The sequence below is a fragment of the Engystomops pustulosus genome, chromosome 2 (genome assembly GCF_040894005.1).
Source record: "Engystomops pustulosus chromosome 2, aEngPut4.maternal, whole genome shotgun sequence".
Taxonomy (NCBI): Eukaryota; Metazoa; Chordata; class Amphibia; order Anura; family Leptodactylidae; genus Engystomops; species Engystomops pustulosus.
The window spans coordinates 247,753,847-247,773,758 of NC_092412.1; the positions used below are offsets into that span (position 1 = coordinate 247,753,847).

The 19,912-nt window shown below is 44.5% G+C and overlaps 1 protein-coding gene across 2 annotated transcripts in view; it reads left to right on the forward strand.

Annotated features, from left to right (window-relative positions):
• SIM2 (SIM bHLH transcription factor 2) overlaps positions 1 to 8,736 on the forward strand; it is a 74,696-nt gene extending 65,960 nt beyond the window's left edge. The window contains exons 9-11 of one of the 2 annotated variants that reach the window (XM_072138742.1): positions 3,890 to 4,058; positions 4,318 to 4,717; positions 7,212 to 8,736. In XM_072138742.1, the coding sequence (XP_071994843.1) occupies positions 3,890 to 4,058; positions 4,318 to 4,717; positions 7,212 to 7,930 (1,288 nt within the window). In that variant the 3' untranslated portion in view covers positions 7,931 to 8,736. The remainder of the gene's footprint in view (positions 1 to 3,889; positions 4,059 to 4,317; positions 4,718 to 7,211) is intronic. The other variant, XM_072138743.1, reaches the window with a different exon arrangement.
• Positions 8,737 to 19,912: the final 11,176 nt, after the last annotated feature.

Here is a 19,912-nt window from a genome sequence, read left to right on the forward strand (position 1 = left end):
CAGAAAGTCAAATTCTGAAAGTGTTTAAAAAATGTGTTCTGGGCAGAGCGGAGGAAGCCGCTGCGTATAAACACTGCAATCAATCTGTAATTTTCAATCAGACACTTGCCATGTAATTTCATGATGTGCAAACAGATGACGCAATAGGAATTCTCTGCGGCCAGAACCAAGTATTAATGCAAAACATCCTCCCGACCAGCCCTGTAACCAACAAAGGACCAAAAACAGCAAAGACATTTTACAATAAAAAATATAAATATACATATTGCCACACACACAGGTGCTCATGCGACCAATGTCCCGGGTCTCAGGCGCACCCGTGTTCCTCCCGGTGCCTCCAGGCCCAGCCTGCAAGGTAACTTACTTCCCCTGGCTCCAGCGGCGATCTCCGCGGGTCCTGCGGTACGGCAAGCGTCCCCGTCTCCTAGGGTGCGTGTGCGTCAGCTTGCTAAGATTTAAAGGGCTAGTGCGCCGATAATTGACGCTGTCTAGCCGCCTTCCCTGATAAATTCCAAGCCCCTACCTGTGTCCCCTGATGGATCTTTGTGCTATGTGACTGAGAGAAAGCTGTGTTCGTTGCCCTTTGCGATTATCCTGATTTCCCGTTGTGACCTCAATTCCGTTCCTGACACCGATCCTGTGCTGCCTGTCCTGACCACGAGTTTGCCTTACGATTCTGTACTTCACCTTGGCTGCCAATGCGGACAAAGTTGCGCCTGTGGAGCGACTTGTTGGTACCACGCCGCAACAAGTTCAACCTGCTTTGCGGCAGGCTCTGGTGAAAACTGGGAACCACTTAGACTCCACTCCCAGGTGTCGGCTTACATAATCGTCCGCAGTGGTCCAGTGGGTCCACTACCCCTGGTGTCTGACACATATTATGGGGGAAATGTATCAGGAGTGTCTGAGGTAAAACCAATCATAGCTCAGCTTTAATTTTATACACAGCTTTTGAAAAATCTCCCCAATATATTTTTGGTGAAAAGTATCCAAAATGTTTTAGCTAATTAGGGTTATATTCTATGGTCAAGATTTGTTTAGAATTGCTAATAGTTTTTTAAAATAATTGTTTGTAAAAATTCTGGAATATACACCCGCTCACTGTTTTTTTTGGGCATTTATCGACCTAACCCAATACTCCATGCCATGCTAGATTACCCAAGTGTAAAAAACAAAGGTGGAATTGCCAATTTTTATATTCCCTCCCAAAAAGATTTAATGAAAGTTAATAAATGCAATATAGAGTACAACAATGTACTCCAAAATGCTGACATTAAGCACTAAGACTTGTCCCATAGAATAATAGCCCTCATACAGTTATATTGATGGTAAAAATAAAAATTCAGGGCTCTTGCTATGTGACAATAAAAAGAACAAAAAAACGGGGTCTTGTTTAATAGAAAAAATTTTGTAAAGTGCAAAAACGTCATAAAGCCATTAAAAACACAGTGGGGCACATTTACTTACAAAGTCACTGGAGTGCACAAAAAGAGCATTGTCCGTCTGTAATGCTGGGTGCGGCGATTCATTAAGATTGTGCGCCAGAAATCATGAATCTGGCGCTTCCCCGCTCAGGTCCGACAGAGTTCACCAACTTTTTTTGTGGTGCAACTTAAACATAGGGCGTGCAACACAATTAGAAAGTTAAATACGGCGCTCGGTTCGAATCAGTCGGACTGTCCAACGGCACACCCTCTAATTTGTGCCACATCCAAGCCAGCGCAGCCGCGCCAAAAAAGGTTCCCATGCGCCCCAATACCAGCGCAGACACTTATTAAATAACTGTGCAGCCGTTATAGCCTAGAAGAATGTGAACCATCCGACTTAAGTGCGGCGCAAAGCCCTTAGTAAATGTGTATAAATCATAGTATCTTAGTAGGTCCATCAAGTTCAACTTTAAAAATTCCATCCTGACCCCAATATGGAATCAGGTATAACTATGGTGATAGTATAACCCCTTATCCTCTAGGTGTAGAGGATGTCCCCTGTCTATGGTGATAGTATAACCCCTTATCCTCTAGGTGTAGAGGATGCCCCCTGTCGATGGTGATGGTAGAACCTCCTCTCCTCTAGGTGTAGAGGATGCCCCCTGCCTATGGTGATGGTAGAACCGCCTCTCCTCTAGGTGTAGAGGATGCCCCCTGCCTATGGTGATGGTAGAACCTCCTCTCCTCTAGGTGTAGTGCATGCCCATGTCTATGGTGATGGTAGAATCTCCTCTCCTCTAGGTGTAGAGGATGCCCCCTGTCTATGGTGATGGTAGAACCTCCTCTCCTCTAGGTGTAGAGGATGCCCCCTGTCTATGGTGATGGTAGAACCGCCTCTCCTCTAGGTGTAGAGGATGCCCCCTGTCTATGGTGATGGTAGAACCTCCTCTCCTCTAGGTGTAGAGGATGCCCCCTGTCTATGGTGATGGTAGAACCTCCTCTCCTCTAGGTGTAGAGGATGCTCCCTGTCTATGGTGATGGTAGAACCGCCTCTCCTCTAGGTGTAGAGGATGCCCCCTGTCTATGGTGATGGTAGAACCGCCTCTCCTCTAGGTGTAGAGGATGCCCCCTGTCTATGGTGATGGTAGAACCTCCTCTCCTCTAGGTGTAGAGGATGCCCCCTGTCTATGGTGATGGTAGAACCGCCTCTCCTCTAGGTGTAGAGGATGCCCCCTGTCTATGGTGATGGTAGAACCTCCTCTCCTCTAGGTGTAGAGGATGCCCCCTGTCTATGGTGATGGTAGAACCTCCTCTCCTCTAGGTGTAGAGGATGCCCCCTGTCTATGGTGATGGTAGAACTGCCTCTCCTCTAGGTGTAGAGGATGCCCCCTGTCTATGGTGATGGTAGAACCTCCTCTCCTCTAGGTGTAGAGGATGCCCCCTGTCTATGGTGATGGTAGAGCCCCCTCTCCTCTAGATGTAGAGGATGCCCCCTGTCTATGGTGATGGTAGAACTGCCTCTCCTCTAGGTGAAGAGGATGCCCTCTGTCTATGGTGATGGTAGAACTGCCTCTCCTCTAGGTGTAGAGGATGCTCCCTGTCTATGGTGATGGTAGAACCTCCTCTCCTCTAGGTGTAGAGGATGCCCCCTGTCTATGGTGATGGTAGAACCTCCTCTCCTCTAGGTGTAGAGGATGCCCCCTGTCTATGGTGATGGTAGAACCTCCTCTCCTCTAGGTGTAGAGGATGCCCCCTGTCTATGGTGATGGTAGAACCACCTCTTCTCTAGGTGTAGAGGATACCCCCTGTCTATGGAGATGGTAGAACCACCTCTCCTCTAGGTGTAGAGGATGCCCCCTGTCTATGGTGATGGTAGAACCTCCTCTCCTCTAGGTGTAGAGGATACTCCCTGTCTATGGTGATGGTAGAACCTCCTCTCCTCTAGGTGTAGAGGATGCCCCCTGTCTATGGTGATGGTAGAATCTCCTCTCCTCTAGGTGTAGAGGATGCCCCCTGTCTATGGTGATGGTAGAACCTCCTCTCCTCTAGGTGTAGAGGATGCCCCTTGTCTATGGTGATGGTAGAACCTCCTCTCCTCTAGGTGTAGAGGATGCCCCCTGTCTATGGTGATGGTAGAACCTCCTCTTCTGTAGGTGTAGAGAATAACCCTTGTCTCTGGTGATATTGGAACCGGTTTTGCACTAGGCATAGAGGATGCCCCCTTGTCTTGTTCACTGGCCTAGGTATAATGAAATTATTAGAAAGATCTTTATACTACCCATTCTGGTATTTGTACATTGTAATGAGGTCTCCCCTCAGTTGTCTTCTCTCTAAACTGAATGACCCAAACTTTAGTAATCTGTCATTGTATTCTAGTCTCGGTTGCACTCGTTCCATCTCTACTATGTCGTACTATGTGTGGTCTGACCAATGAAATCTTTTTCTTTGCTCCTTCTGTGCAGAGATATAGAATATAAGGAGCTGCAGTTGTCCTTGGAGCAGGTCACTGTTTCAAAAGCCACGTTTTCCTGTCGGAGTGCGATGACTACCTCACATGAGGCAAGAAAGCCCACCAAACTGAAGGCGGCAAAAGTCAAGACAAAGCAGGCCCGAACTACCCCCTACCCACAGGTAGTTATGGCCTGCAGGAAGGTCCTAGGGTGTCATGTAAGGATCAGGGTTCAGTAGAATCACAGAGGGTCGTGATATCATGTCCATGATATAGACTTAGTAAATACAGGTAGACATCTACTGGTAGACATCATTATGTGAGCGGTATATGGTGGGGTTTGGACCATCTAGTACTCATAGAATATGCTTGGTTGTGGAAAACCCTTATATGAAGGGACAGTACATTCTGTGTCCTTATGTTATGACTTTTCTCTTGCAGCAATATGGTCCTTTGTATGGTGAGAAGTTGGATTGTGCCCATTCAGGAAGTTGGAAAGGAAACTCAGCAATAAACTCTACAACAAACCAGGAGCAGAACAACCATTCGGAAAGCAGTGAACTCCTATACACCCCGACCTACAGCCTGCCATTCCCTTACCACTACGGACACTTTTCAATGGACTCTCATATGTTAAGTACCAAGAAGCAAGTCATGCCCTCCAGATTTGGGCAGCCTCAAGGTTCACCTTGTGAAGTAGCTCGGTTTTTCTTTGGAACTTTACAAACAGGCGGGGAGTGTCATTGGCGTTACTCAAACTCGGTGGCGCCAAATTCACCACCAAAGACAGATCACGGTCAACCCAACCAGATGCGACACAACCTCTCTCAGAACTATGACGGTAAGTTATTTGCTGGTTATAAGCTTAAAGGGAATGATATGTACAATGAAAAGTGCAGTAAAATGGAGTTTATGGTATTCAACCACTTTTATTAATGGGGAGCTTCTGACTTTGGGGCAAGTTGGGCACCATGTGCCTCTCTGTGGACCCCCAAAAACAGATCAGATGGTTTAGATCACCACTTATCTTCCTACCAATTATACCAATACTTTCCATAGATACACGTCTTCCACTGCCATCGTAGCTACAAGCTAGAGATCTTTCTACACAGTCTCAGCTGCAATATGGACACTTGGGGTGTCAACTACTTCCATGTGAAGGACTTCCGTCTCCATGAGCCCCCTAGAAGTCCTTTGCCCTGTCATTCTTAGGTATTGGTTCCTTTAAATGTTTATACAGGGAGAGTGTCATACTTATGGTAATGGCTTGGATCAGTGTCATCAGTTTGAGTCAGGCTTAACTGCAGTACCAGGCCCAGATGCCCATGTGGAGGAACCAAAATGAAGTCCATGACCAAGTTATCCTTACAGTCAGACTTGTTATAATACCCTCACAACCACCCCCATAGTAATCCCCATAAAGGTCAGTAATGATCTATCGATGGGTCACCAGTCGGCCTGAGACAACTGGCACTTGTGTTCATTATGCGATTACATTGGAGTGTGCAGAACCACTGCAGAGCTGGACCACGATAGCATCATAGCAGCTGATTGTTTGGGGTTTCGATAGGTCAAAAAGCTGGAAAACCCCTTTAATTTCACTCCAAATTGGCAAGAAATGGCCCATACTTATGTCATAGTGTCCTATTGATACCATGCCCTTCGTCTATATTCTTTAGAGACAGGAAGTAGTTGCATGTAACTTCCTCTTCCTGTCCCGACACTTCGTGTCTGTCAAGGGCTACTACTGGCCAGTCTTGAGTAAAGGTAAAGTAACAGGATATTTAGAGAACGCAGTTACGGACGGCTCCTCCTGGGGTGTAGAGCTTACTCCTACTCCAGAACATTACTTTCTGTCAGGCTGAGAGGTGAATATTTGACAGATATATTCAGCAGCGAAGGTTAATATTTGACTACTGCTACTTGAGTGTCCTTCAAACAATCCTGGAGATAAGCTGCTTTCAAAATGAAAAAATATTCCATATCCATCAAACCCATGAATTGTTATTATGACTTTCCCAAACATCACATGTTGTAATAATGGATGTGAAATGTAAATGTGAGCACGTATTATGTCACCCGGAGCCGCCCGGCCGATGTTGTGGTTTCAGCAGTTTGATGGATCAGTAAACTTTGAGAAGCAGATTAAATGGGTTTAGCAAACAGACAAGTTTGTTTTCATTAATATTTATGTAAAAATGTTCATTTCCTTGATGGATTTCTTGGGTGTGAACACGTAGAGCTTATGTTATGGCTGGGGATGACGACCTTCATGATAATGTGTTACTTTCTCTAATTGCTTTATTGTTTGACAGCTTGTTCACACTGTGCAAACAATAAAAATACACTACCGTTTTGTGTACACAGGTCTTATGTATATATATCTCCATGGTAACAGACTACAAACAAACCTTGTGTAGTCTGACTGTTCAGTCATAGTTATTTATACCTTCTGACTCCATTTACCAGTCTGAGATCAATCTGAATATCAATGAGTTAGGTGGTGGACCTCCATCGAACTTGTATTAAAGGAGTATTCCCATCCCAGCTGTTTGCCTGTCCCCATCACCTCTATGGGATTTACAGAAAAAAATAGGGGGGGGAATTATCACAGCTTCTACACCTGAAAAAAGGTGTACAAGACATGATTTAGAGTGTAGAGTCAGGAATTTCAACTACTCCTCCCTCTATGCAGGTGAGGGGCTTCAGACTCCATTAAAACCTATGAAGCCCAGAGCCCCTCCAACTCATTTGCATAATTGTGAAATACTTTTTTTGTAAAAACCAGGGCATTAGAATGCAAAAGAAGAGCAGATCATGCCAGAGGGGGCGCACACCAGTTTTACAGTGTGCTTGTTTGACAATATATTCATCCAGGCCGGAGACTCCTTAGTCAGAACCATTATACGTTGGCACGCTTAGTACCAGAGTATAATAATGTGTCCAAATGTTCCTTAACCCTGACCACCTCAGCATGAAAGAGACAAGGCTATTCTCATCCCAATACCGCTTACATGTCCATTTCTAAGGGTAGATCACTAATAACGTTTTAGATGACCCCCACCACTAACTAGGGTAATGTGAAATTACACTTAACAAGTCGCTGTCTTAGGCCCCTTACAAGCTAGTGATGTGTAACTGGCTGGGACATCCGGTCTGAACACTGAGCAACCAGAACTGAACTGAAATCCTGAGTCCAGTTCCAGTTGCTGTGTATTCGGACTGGACGTTCTTGTCAGGTTATGCTGCATGTTGGACGCATTACATTAGTTGTTTTTCATTATTTATATTGTTCAGCTAACTTTTTGTTGTTTTTCTTGTAACATTTCTATTAGCAGGCAAAAGGTATGCGACAGCGGACAACACAACTGACGGGTACACCGGATGTTCTTCAACATCATCAAGGTCCAACATCCGATATAAAGAGGAGCACTACGGTTCACCAATGAAAGCCAACAAACTGGAACACAGAGGAACCCCAACTTATCACACCGTAAAAGAAGAGAACAAGATGGACTTCAGTAGATACCAGCAGGAGAAGATGCCTGCAAACGAGAAGCACTTTTCAGACTCCTTAAACAGTTCTTTTTTGTCGAAATCGGAATGTCTTCATGCCAAGACTGTAGGACAATTAAACCATCTGCTTCCAAGGCCGGTGGTCTACGAGCAGACACGAAGGATCTGTATGAAGGAGCCCAGATACGGGCATGTTAATTTACGTCCAACGGGATATCATGAACTGGAGCACTCTGATAGAACATCTACAAAATTTCCTCCCCATAACCCTGAACATGAGCACTTCAAGCCCCGTAGCCAGGTCCCCTACGTACCTCTAAATTACCACCATGTGTTATCCAAACACGGACCTTGTCAACCATCCTCATGCACAGAACGAGAACACGGGACGGAGAACTATGGCTATTCCTCGGAGGAAGCCAACTCGTTCATGTACAGAAACCAAAGTCCTTCATCTCTATCTTCTCCCGAAAGCCACCGCGAAGCTGCACTCCCCCATTATATTGGGACCTCAGTCATTATAACCAATGGGAGGTGACAATGGACCTCATGGTCTTGGCTTGTTGATGGAAACTGGAATTATTTAGACACAAGCATGAGAAAGCCCCCGGGTGACCAGAACTTACCAAGCGGAGCTGAAGGTCGTGAAAGGACAGACCCTCATGTTCTCTTTGGCAGGACGTATGTAATAGGAACCTAAAAGGTCAGAATTATACAACCAGCTTCAGAGCAGCATCGTTACAGATTAATCTCTGGTGTAGACTGCGCCATATGAGAAGTAATGTGCCAGATCATATTTTCCTCTTCTCCACCACCCGATGAATAAAAAAGGGCAGCGGCCGAGACGTAGAGTTTCAAATTTAATTATATGAAGGAATTTTTTTTTTTATCCCCTTAAACAACCCAGTTCATATAATCCCCTCCACCAGACTGCGATACATTGTAATGAATGTAGGGCCGCAAAATGTTTTTTCTTTTTCTCCAAATTTTTGTATCGGGAGACGCTGACCTAAATTTATTTAATTTCATAGACACATTAGGCAATAATCGAAATTCAGGTGGCACGGAACGTCTAAATTTTAATTATTCCCTAGATTATTGTAGTGATCTACGACTTTAAGTCATACCGGACGAAATTTTTTATAATTTTTTTTTTTTTTTTTTAACATACAGACATTGCAGGATTTGTCTGTTCGCTTTATAATAACAATTTTTCTTGGCAGGAAATAAAATACGAGAACCAAAGACATTATTGTAGGGACAGATCTCCTCTGAACAGGGTAGACATGACCTCACGCCGTCAGATGATGTATGGATGAAGGGCTGACTATGCAGCTATTAATGTGCAACATTTTTAATAATAAAGTAATAATAATAATAGTCTTTGTGTATATTAATAATAAACCAAAGTCAAAAGAATGGTATCTGTCTCCTGCTTTCTATGGGATCAGATACAGGATGGGATATAAGAGCGGATTCCGACATGGTGGATTTTACCTGCAGTCAGGGATGAACCTAAACTCTCTGCTGCCGGAGGTGAACTATAGAATGGCGCCCCCTCTGCCCCATCCAGGAGTAATGTATTAGGTTATTTTTGGGGTTTTTGCTTCTCACACCAGACACTTTTTTTAAGTGGCAGGTCATGATTTTTAGTAGATAACTGCACCTCCGATGCTGCCCCACATTTTGCTGTAGGAGGTGTTGCCTGAGGCAAGAGGCTCAATTCGCTAATGGCTGATACACCCCTTCCTGCTGTAATCAGTTGAAGTAATTGATGATGTCTCAGGTCCAGTTAACCCAAGAAGTTCATGCTGCAGTGCCCTGATTGGAAGTGGAGCCTAATGGTAGGTCAACAAATGTTCATCTACTCTCCAAGTCTATGAGTGCAACTAAATGAACAGAGTGTATAAACTCCCAGAGACGTTCAACCCGGCCATATTATATTATGGTTTGTAATGTGATGCGCTGGCACAAGCCGTGCTGTGCAGATGAGCATGTTATAAATATACAGGATGAGAAACCCCCTTTAAAGGACATTCAACATCAGGATGAAGGACTGTAAACCAAGCACACTGACATACTGGTGTGTGCCTGCTCTGGGAGGATCCAGTTTTCTTTAATCTTCACATGCCCTTGTTTTTAAGAATAAAATATTTTATAATTATGCAAATGAACCTGAGGGGCTCCAGGCACCATTTAAAACCAAGAGCCCCTCGGGCTCATTTGCATAATTTTGAAATCCTGATTTATTTATTTTTTTTAAATCAGGGAATATGAATTTAAAAGAAGAGCTGATCCTCCCAGGAGGGGCACACACCAGTATGTCAGTGTGCTTGGTTTACAGTCCTTCATCCCAGTGGTAGATGTCTTTTAATACAAGTGAACATCACTCTGTGGAATAGCCTGCCTCAGGCGCTGGTCACAGCAGGGACAACAGAGAGCTTTAAGAAGGGTCTTGATGCCTTTTTACACATAAATAACATTGATGGTTATGTTATATAGAATTGTTTCCCCTAAATCCCTTCCTCATCCAATCCCTTCCCTTCCTTGGTTGAACTTGATGGACAGGTGTCTTTTTTCAACCGTATAAACTATGAAACAGATGACAAGAAAAAATTTGGCCAAAAAGTTCAACTATAGCCCTAGGAGAACTGATAATTAAATATTGTTTTTCACAACTTCTTTAACAATTGCTGTTCATTTTGCCATAAAGAGTGTCAGGAGGGCAGTTCCTACTTAGGCCCACCCACCTGACAGTTAGTTAAGAGCCTGATTTTCATTTGGGTACCAAAAACTAACAGCACTGATTGCTCCGGAATGGCCGGGTCTAGAGGAAAAATTCCAACTGCCCTGGAATATGTAAATAGGATGTAATATAAAATGACCTCTTTGCGTTTTCTATCTGATTTTATCCTTCAGATCTATTGCAGTTTTTGCCCTTGACTCATCAGTCAATGGGCTGAGATTAGATTTCCCAAATATATAACTGATCCCACAAGCTACCAATGGCCATTTAAAAAGACAGAATCCTAATTTATATTAGTAACCCACATTAAAGGGCATCTACCACCAGGACGAAGGACTGTATGCAAAAGAGCCTGAGGGGCTCCAGGTTCCATAGGTGTTCATTGAGTTTGAAGCCCATCAGGCTCATTTGCATACAGTCTTTCATCCTGGTGGTAGATTTGTTCCAATTTGTTCCTTTTCTTCCTGTATAAATTTGACCTTTATTCATGTAAATGAGATGGGGGTGAATGGAAACTTCTTAGGTATTTAGCTAATTACCATAGAGCAAGTCATGTATTAACAGCGCGTAAAGTAACACAGAGACGCGTCAGCTATACAGGGTGTAACAAAAAGGTGGGAACGGTGGAATATCTAGTGAAATACACATCGGATCAAAAAACGAAAAATATGCAAGTCAAATATTTCTCAAAAATGTATCCAATGATACCAAACTCAGCCTATTACCCCCACTCCCTGGGGGTGTGGTGGGGGCAACTTAAAAAATTTAAATGGGAACCCCATTTTGTATTGCAGATTTGGATTCCCCAGGAAAAATTACATTGGTTCAATCTATCGATTTATTGATTCAAGTCATTTTCATTGACAGGTGGAGCTGTAATTGCCGAAAATCAAAATGGGTAAAAAATGTTCAAAAATGGAGATATCTCAAGAAATACACATCAATGCGAACCAAAAATATTTCTTAAAAAATCTATCCAATGATCCTGCATTTCCCCCCTTCCCTGGGGGGTGAGGAGGGAGAGATCTAGTTTTTAATGTAGTGATGTAATGATGTAGTAGTTCTCTGTTCTCCTCGGGGGCGGATGTAGTGTGAGTCCCCGCCTCTCACACATCAGAGAGACAGAGAGATGATTAACTTAGGTCTCCTCCCCTCTGAGATTCTTTTTGTTGCCTACAAAGTTTTTAAGGATCGAATGCTCTACAACAGGGGTGTCATACTCATTTTAACGGGGGTCCACATCAGCAACCACATGGTTGCCTTAATTAAAATTTCATTTTACTATTGTATAATGTAACTACTCAAGCTCTTTAGTACTTACATTTATACAGCATAACATCCATTACAATCCATTTGAGGGCAACCACAAAGCTGAACCCCCTCAGTAGCCATAGTGCCCCCTTAGCAGCCACAGTGCCCCCTTAGCAGCCACAGTGCCCCCAGTAGCCACAGTCCCTGTTTCAGTAGTCACAGAGCCTGGATCAGCTGCCACGGTGCCCATACTGTACCCCCAGCTGCCACGCTGGCCATGCTGCCAAAGTGCCCCCAGTGCTCCTTCAGCAGCCACAGTGCATCTTCAACAGCAGCAGTGCCCCCAGTGCCCCCTGAAGCAGCAACATTGCCCCCAGTAGCCACACTACCCCCCAACAATCACAGTGCCACCAGTATCCACAATGCCCCCCAATAGGCACACTCCCCCCCCCCCCCCCCCGGCATTCACGGTGCCCCAGTAGCCCTTCCCCTCTCCCACTCACCTTTCCTCATTTCTTTGTCTTCTTGCTTCCACAGTATTACCTATCTATCTCATATTTATCTATCTATCTATCTATCTATCTATCTATCTATCTCATATTTATCTATCTATCTATCTATCTATCTATCTCATATTTATCTATCTATCTATCTATCTATCTATCTATCTATCTATCTATCTCATATTTATCTATCTATCTATCTATCTATCTATCTATCTCATATCTATCTATCTATCTCATATCTATCTATCTATCTATCTATCTATCTATCTATCTATCTATCTATCTATCTCATATCTATCTATCTATCTCATATCTATCTATCTATCTATCTATCTATCTCATATCTATCTATCTATCTATCTATCTATCTATCTATCTATCTCATATCTATCTATCTATCTATCTATCTATCTATCTATCTCATATCTATCTATCTATCTATCTACCTATCTCATATCTATCTATCTATCTATCTATCTATCTCATATCTATCTACCTATCTCATATCTATCTATCTATCTATCTATCTATCTCATATCTATCTCATATCTATCTATCTATCTATCTATCTATCTATCTATCTCCTATCTATCTCATATCTATCTATCTATCTATCTATCTATCTCATATCTATCTATCTCATATCTATCTATCTATCTATCTATCTATCTATCTATCGCTTATCTATCTATCTCATATCTATCGATCTCATATCTATCTCATATCTATCTCATATCTATCTATCTATCTCATATCTATCTATCTCATATTTATCTATTTATCTCATATCTATCTATCTCATATTTATCTATCTATCTCATATCTATCTATCTATCTATCTATCTATCTATCTATCTATCTATCTATCTCATATCTATCTATCTATCTATCTATCTCATATCTATCTATCTATCTATCTATCTATCTATCTATCTATCTATCTCATATCTATCTATCTCATATCTATCTATCTATCTATCTATCTATCTATCTCATATCTATCTATCTATCTATCTATCTATCTATCTATCTATCTATCTATCTCATATCTATCTCATATCTATCTATCTCATATCTATCTATCTCATATCTATCTATCTATCTATCTATCTATCTATCTATCTATCTATCTATCTATCTATCTATCTATCTCCTATCTATCTATCTATCTATCTATCTATCTATCTATCTATCTAAGAACATTGACAACAGAATCATCAACTCTGAGCACGGCCCTGAATTATACGGGTTCATTGGACAACAAAAGACCCACATTCTATTGGATATTTCTTCCAGCCCATGAATCCTGATGTTATCACCTGATGTTTGGTAGATGATTGATAAATTCCCTCCTGATGCCAAAAACTACAACCTTAGGATGTTTTCCTACTAGTGCCCATCCTTACCCTAGACACCTGTGAATATATTTCATGGTTTTGTGCCCTGTATAAACATTAGAACACAATTTGATGTTTGTGAATAATCAGGACAGATGTGTTTGGAGCGGGAGAGACGGGTTTATGGAATGTTTTATTCTATTCATAGGTTCAACCACTTGATACCACTTGACACGGACAATATAGGGTCCTCATATGGGCCAGATGTGAGACTTGTACAAGAGCAATGGTCCAACTCTGGGGCATCCCACCAATCCATTTGTTACATGGTTGGCCATGAATTTCCCTGTAGAACCCAAGTCTCCATTAGGTTTAGGAAGCCCATGTCTATGATCCACTACCTGAGGGCCATACTGTGGTTCATACATTTCGAGTAAGTAACATAGTTTTCATATAAAACTTCTACATCCATCCTAGCAATTTTCTGTCTTGCCTCAGATATTTTGGCTTTTCACCCTAAAAACTGACTAAGCCAACCTTCAAATCCAAAGTAAGGTCATGGATTCCTTTTAAGAACCTTCAAAGAACTTCGACATGCCATAAAAAATAGACCCCCCTAGGTGTAGTCAGACCACATATTATGTTACTGGATGACTCTATCCTCCAAGGGGCTTGATGAACTAAGGGACCATGTCCAGGTCTCCTACAAGATGTTCAGTGTTTAAGGTCTTGACTTTGGCCATCATGAGTGAGTACATAAGGCTAAATGTGCCTTGGCGTCTAGAAGAAGCATGCCTCCTTGAGACTAATAACCTGGCTCATAAGTGAGGGAGGTGAGTTTGCCAGTTTATGTCACCATAGAACGGTACATGTTTATGTTTGGTTGTTCACGGGCCCAGGTAAGCATGGATAGGCACATCTGGGTTTGGCAGTCATTGCCACTATTGGTCTAATATTGTTATACATGCTCTATACTGCTCGTGCCAACGTTAGAGTATATTAGTAACTCATTACCAGTATGTATTATCTATGGAAATGCTCTGGTTAGGATCCTCATCTCTCGATCATCGTAGAACGTCTCTCAGCCCTTCATTACACGGTCCATCCATTGAGTAGATTGACATTGGGCAATACTTTCTTTCCCCTGTGGAGGCACTGCAGGGAGTTTGAGATTATCCAAAGGTAATAGAACCATCTAGATGTCCACTTACTCAAGAACTCTTGGCTGTAGAACCCTTCATGTACATGAGAAACCCTGGCCGGTCATGTCTCATGCTCGTTTTAGAAGTTACCACAATATGCTGCCTGTAAATAACTATAATTGTGTATGAAAAAGCTGGAGGACAATCAATTTTGCCTCATTTACTGTTTTCACAAGGGTTCCTGGCTTGTCCTGAGTCCCAAAGTCGCCATATTGTGGTCATTCAGTTCCCAACACTGATAGCAGATAGCCAAGGACTGGACGGAGTCTGTAGACATAACCTGCTTGGTAGCTCTGCTGGTGGACATATCCAAGTAAAACCAACCCTTGATTTTTTTAGAAACTTAAATGACGTCTAGCATCAGATTTACTAAAGGAGACGGCCCCAACTTACTCATGAGGCACTCCGGTGACTTTGGCCCGAGGCTCATTTGCATATTTTTATAAAGTTGTTATTACGGGTATTCAGCCATTCCAGAATGAAAGGCAACTGTGCCATCCCCTAGAGACCTCAACCGGCAAGTAAGCTAGGGCAGTTTACCATCAGTAAATCTCATGGTAGATGATCATTAAGTCAAGGACCCTCCTCATGTGGCTGAATTAAGTCAAGTACCCTGTGTAAACTAAAGAGACTATTTTGAGGGATCAGTAGATCCATCTGGTTCCAGGAGTAGTCTCTGACCGGCAATAGCTCATGTGTAACTAGTTGGTTATACCAGGTACCAAGTGAGAAGACTGACGTCATGGTAAAACATTGCAGAGGCTGGAAGAGTTTGATTGTAATGATATAATGGTAGTCACAGACGGGAATATGAGCTCCTTAGCTGAATCTAGAAACCTAATGGAGCTTCTTGGCCCTGGAAGCTGGTAGAGAAGAGGGCCTTATGTCAGAGGAACATTGCCTCAGAAAATGATTCAGGGTACTTATGGAGGGGCAAAGCAGAGCCAAAAAAGGAGGAGCAAAGAAGCTAAGGTAACCAAGACAAGGATAGCTAGAAAATGACCAATAGGCAGTAATTAATTACAGATGAGCAGTATGGAGGTCCAAAGTATATCATCTCCATATCATTTTCCAGATCCTAGAGAATGCCGGAGCCAGAGTATATCCCCAGCCCCACTCCGTGCACTACTGGTTCTACGCAGAAGGGTCATCAGTAACATAAATGGTCAGAAATAAGGGCTAGACAGCAGGATACTGACAGGACCCCCATAACAGAGACAGTCCGAGACAAGGACTAGGCAGCAGGATACTGACAGGACCCCATAACAGAGACAGTCATAGACAAGGGCTAGGCAGCAGAATACTGACAGGACCCCCATAACAGAGACAGTCAGAGACAAGGACTAGGCAGCAGGATACTGACAGGACCCCATAACAGAGACAGTCAGAGACAAGGGCTAGGCAGCAGGATACTGACAGGACCCCCATAACAGAGACAGTCAGAGACAAGGGCTAGGCAGCAGGATACTGACAGGAGCCCCATAACAGAGACAGTCAGAGACAAGGGCTAGGCAGAAGGATACTGACAGGACCCCCATAACAGAGACAGTCAGAGACAAGGGCTAGACAGCAGGATACTGACAGGAGCCCCATAACAGAGACAGTCAGAGACAAGGGCTAGGCAGCAGGATACTGACAGGACCCCATATCAGAGACGGTCAGAGACTAGGGCTAGACAGCAGGATACTGACAGGACCCCATATCTGAGACGGTCAGAGACAAGGACTAGGCAGCAGGATACTGACAGGACCCCATAACAGAGACAGTCAGAGACAAGGGCTAGGCAGCAGGACACTGACAGGAGCCCATAATAGAGACAGTCAGAGACAAGGGCTAGACAGCAGGATACTGACAGGACCCCCATAACAGAGACAGTCAGAGACAAGGGCAAGGCAGCAGGATACTGACAGGACCCCATATCAGAGACGGTCAGAGACAAGGGCTAGACAGCAGGATACTGACAGGACCTCCATAACAGAGACAGTCAGAGACAAGGGCTAGGCAGCAGGATACTGACAGGAGCCCATAATAGAGACAGTGAGAGACAAGGGCTAGACAGCAGGATACTGACAGGAGCCCCATAACAGAGACAGTCAGAGACAAGGGCTAGGCAGCAGGATACTGACAGGACCCCATATCAGAGACGGTCAGAGACAAGGGCTAGACAGCAGGATACTGACAGGACCTCCATAACAGAGACAGTCAGAGACAAGGGCAAGGCAGCAGGATACTGACAGGACCCCATAACAGAGACAGTTAGAGACAAGGGCTAGGCAGCAGGATACTGACAGGACCCCATAACAGAGACAGTCAGAGACAAGGGCTAGGCATCAGGATACTGACAGGACCCCATATCAGAGACGGTCAGAGACAAGGGCTAGGCATCAGGATACTGACAGGACCCCATAACAGAGACAGTCAGAGACAAGGGCTAGGCAGCAGGATACTGACAGGACCCCGTAACAGAGACAGTCAGAGACAAGGGCTAGGCAGCAGGATACTGACAGGACCCCATAACAGAGACAGTCAGAGACAAGGGCTAGGCAGCAGGATACTGACAGGACCCCATAACAGAGACAGTCAGAGACAAGGGCTAGGCAGCAGGATACTGACAAAACCCCATAACAGAGAAAGTCAGAGATAAAGGCTAGGCAGCAGGATACTGACATGACCACAAAACAGAGACAGAGACAAGGGCTAGGCAGCAGGATACTGACAGGACCCCATAACAGAGAAAGTCAGAGACAAGGGCTAGGCAGAAGGATACTGACAGGACCCCATATCAGAGACGGTCAGAGACAAGGGCTAGGCAGCAGGATACTGGCAGAACCCCATAACAGAGACAGTCAGAGACAAGGGCTAGGCAGCAGGATACTGACAGGACCCCATAACAGAGACAGTCAGAGACAAGGGCTAGGCAGCAGGATACTGACAGGAGCCCCATATCAGAGACGGTCAGAGACAAGGGCTAAGCAGCAGGATACTGACAGGACCCCATAACAGAGACAGTCAGAGACATGGGCTAGGCAGCAGGATACTGACAGACCCCATAACAGAGACAGTCAGAGACAAGGACTAGGCAGCAGGATACTGACAGGACCCCATAACAGAGACAGTCAGAGACAAGGGCTAGACAGCAGGATACTGACAGGACCCCATAACAGAGACAGTAAGAGACAAGGGCTAGGCAGCAGGATACTGACAGGACCCCATATCAGAGACGGTCAGAGACAAGGGCTAGGCAGCAGGATACTGACATGACCACAAAACAGAGACAGAGACAAGGGCTAGGCAGCAGGATACTGACAGGACCCCATAACAGAGCGAGTCAGAGACAAGGGCTAGGCAGAAGGATACTGACAGGACCCCATATCAGAGACGGTCAGAGACAAGGGCTAGGCAGCAGGATACTGACATGACCCCCATAACAGGGACAGTCAGAGACAAGGGCTAGGCAGCCGGATACTGGCAGAACCCCATAACAGAGACAGTCAGAGACAAGGGCTAGGCAGCAGGATACTGACAGGACCCCCATAACAGAGACAGTCAGAGACAAGGACTAGGCAGCAGGATACTGACAGAACCCCATAACAGAGAAAGTCAGAGATAAAGGCTAGGCAGCAGGATACTGACATGACCACAAAACAGAGACAGAGACAAGGGCTAGGGAGCAGAATACTGACAGGACCCCATAACAGAGACAGCCCGAGACACGGGCTAGGCATCAGGATACTGACAGGACCCCATAAAAGAGACAAAGGCTATACAGCAGGATACTGACAGGACCCCATAACAGAGACAGTCAGAGACAAGAGCTAGGCAGCAGGATACTGACAGACCCCATAACAGAGACAGTCAGAGACAAGGACTAGGCAGCAGGATACTGACAGGACACCATAACAGAGACAGTCAGAGACAAGGGCTAGGCAGCAGGATACTGACAGGACCTCCATAACAGAGACAGAGACAAGGGCTAGGCAGCAGGATACTGACAGGACCCCCATAACAGAGACAGTCAGAGACAAGAGCTAGGCAGCAGGATACTGACAGGACCCCCATAACAGAGACAGTCAGAGACAAGGACTAGGCAGCAGGATACTGACAGGACCCCATAACAGGGACAGTCAGAGACAAGGGCTAGACAGCAGGAGACCGACAGGACCCCATAACAGAGACAGTCAGAGACAAGGGCTAGGCAGCAGGATACTGACAGGACCCCCATAACAGAGACAGTCAGAGACAAGGGCTAGGCAGCAGGATACTGACAGGACCGCCATAACAGAGACAGTCAGAGACAAGGGCTAGACAGCAGGATACTGACAGGACCGCCATAACAGAGACAGTCAGAGACAAGGGCTAGACAGCAGGATATTGACAGGACCCCATAACAGAGGCAGTCAGAGACAAGGGATAGGCAGCAGGATATTGACAGGACCCCATAACAGAGGCAGACTAGGCAGTCCTTGTCCTCAGCTCGCCACTGGTCAAAAATAAACCACCAGAATATTTGATAAAAACCCATGTATTCACAATTTTTCACCACTTGTGCCCCAGGTTATATACTGCAGATAAGAGACACAGGAAACATCAGTCCAGGTTTCTTCCCCTGATAAACCTGCTGCGGTGGAATGTTACTGGATTCATCCCAATTTACGAGGCAGAATTTTGGCTTTCGCTTTATTCCAATCAATGAGGTTCTCGTGTTATTAACAAAAAGGTAATCAACTCCCTATGTATACTGACAGACTACCCACAATGCACCCTGAATAAGCATGGGGGCCCCGCCCACCGTGTGTCACTCGCCCCAGGTCTGAAGTCAGCTGAGGACATGTCCATCATGTAGTGTCAAGTATTTTCCCTGCTCTTATCCAAATAGCAGAGACATTAACAAGATATTGGCAGGTTCCTGCGCTTGCAAAATCAGAATTGTAAAAGTCCAAAGTAATTAATGTTATTTATTAATGCTGCTTCATTAGTGATTAGCGGCCCTTGTGATCCACGCATGTTAATGAGCATGAGCCAACACTAACATATACATATATACCGCATGAGGCCGCCATAGAGGATCCATCTCTCATCACTGGGTTACTCATAGCATTTATGGTAATTTGCCGCCCGTAATGAAGATTTCCACCGTAATAATAATAATCAGATACAAATCATACAGCTTAACCCCATCCTGTCCATTGGCCAAGGGGGTCACACTATGGCCAATCATAGCCATGGTTAGTTGGGCGGGTCAGACGGCTAAACCCGATCATCAGGTCCGCTCTTCTCTAGTTGTGACATATGGCCCTCCCCCTGCAGCACCTCCACAGGTCAAATGAGGTTTGCACAGGGTCTATTAATAATAATAATTCCTTTATTTATATAGCGCACACAGATTACGCAGCGCTGCACAAACCATGGCAAATTGGTCCCTGTCCCCATGGGGATCACAATCTAAATAACCTACCAGTATGTTTTGGAGTGTGGGAG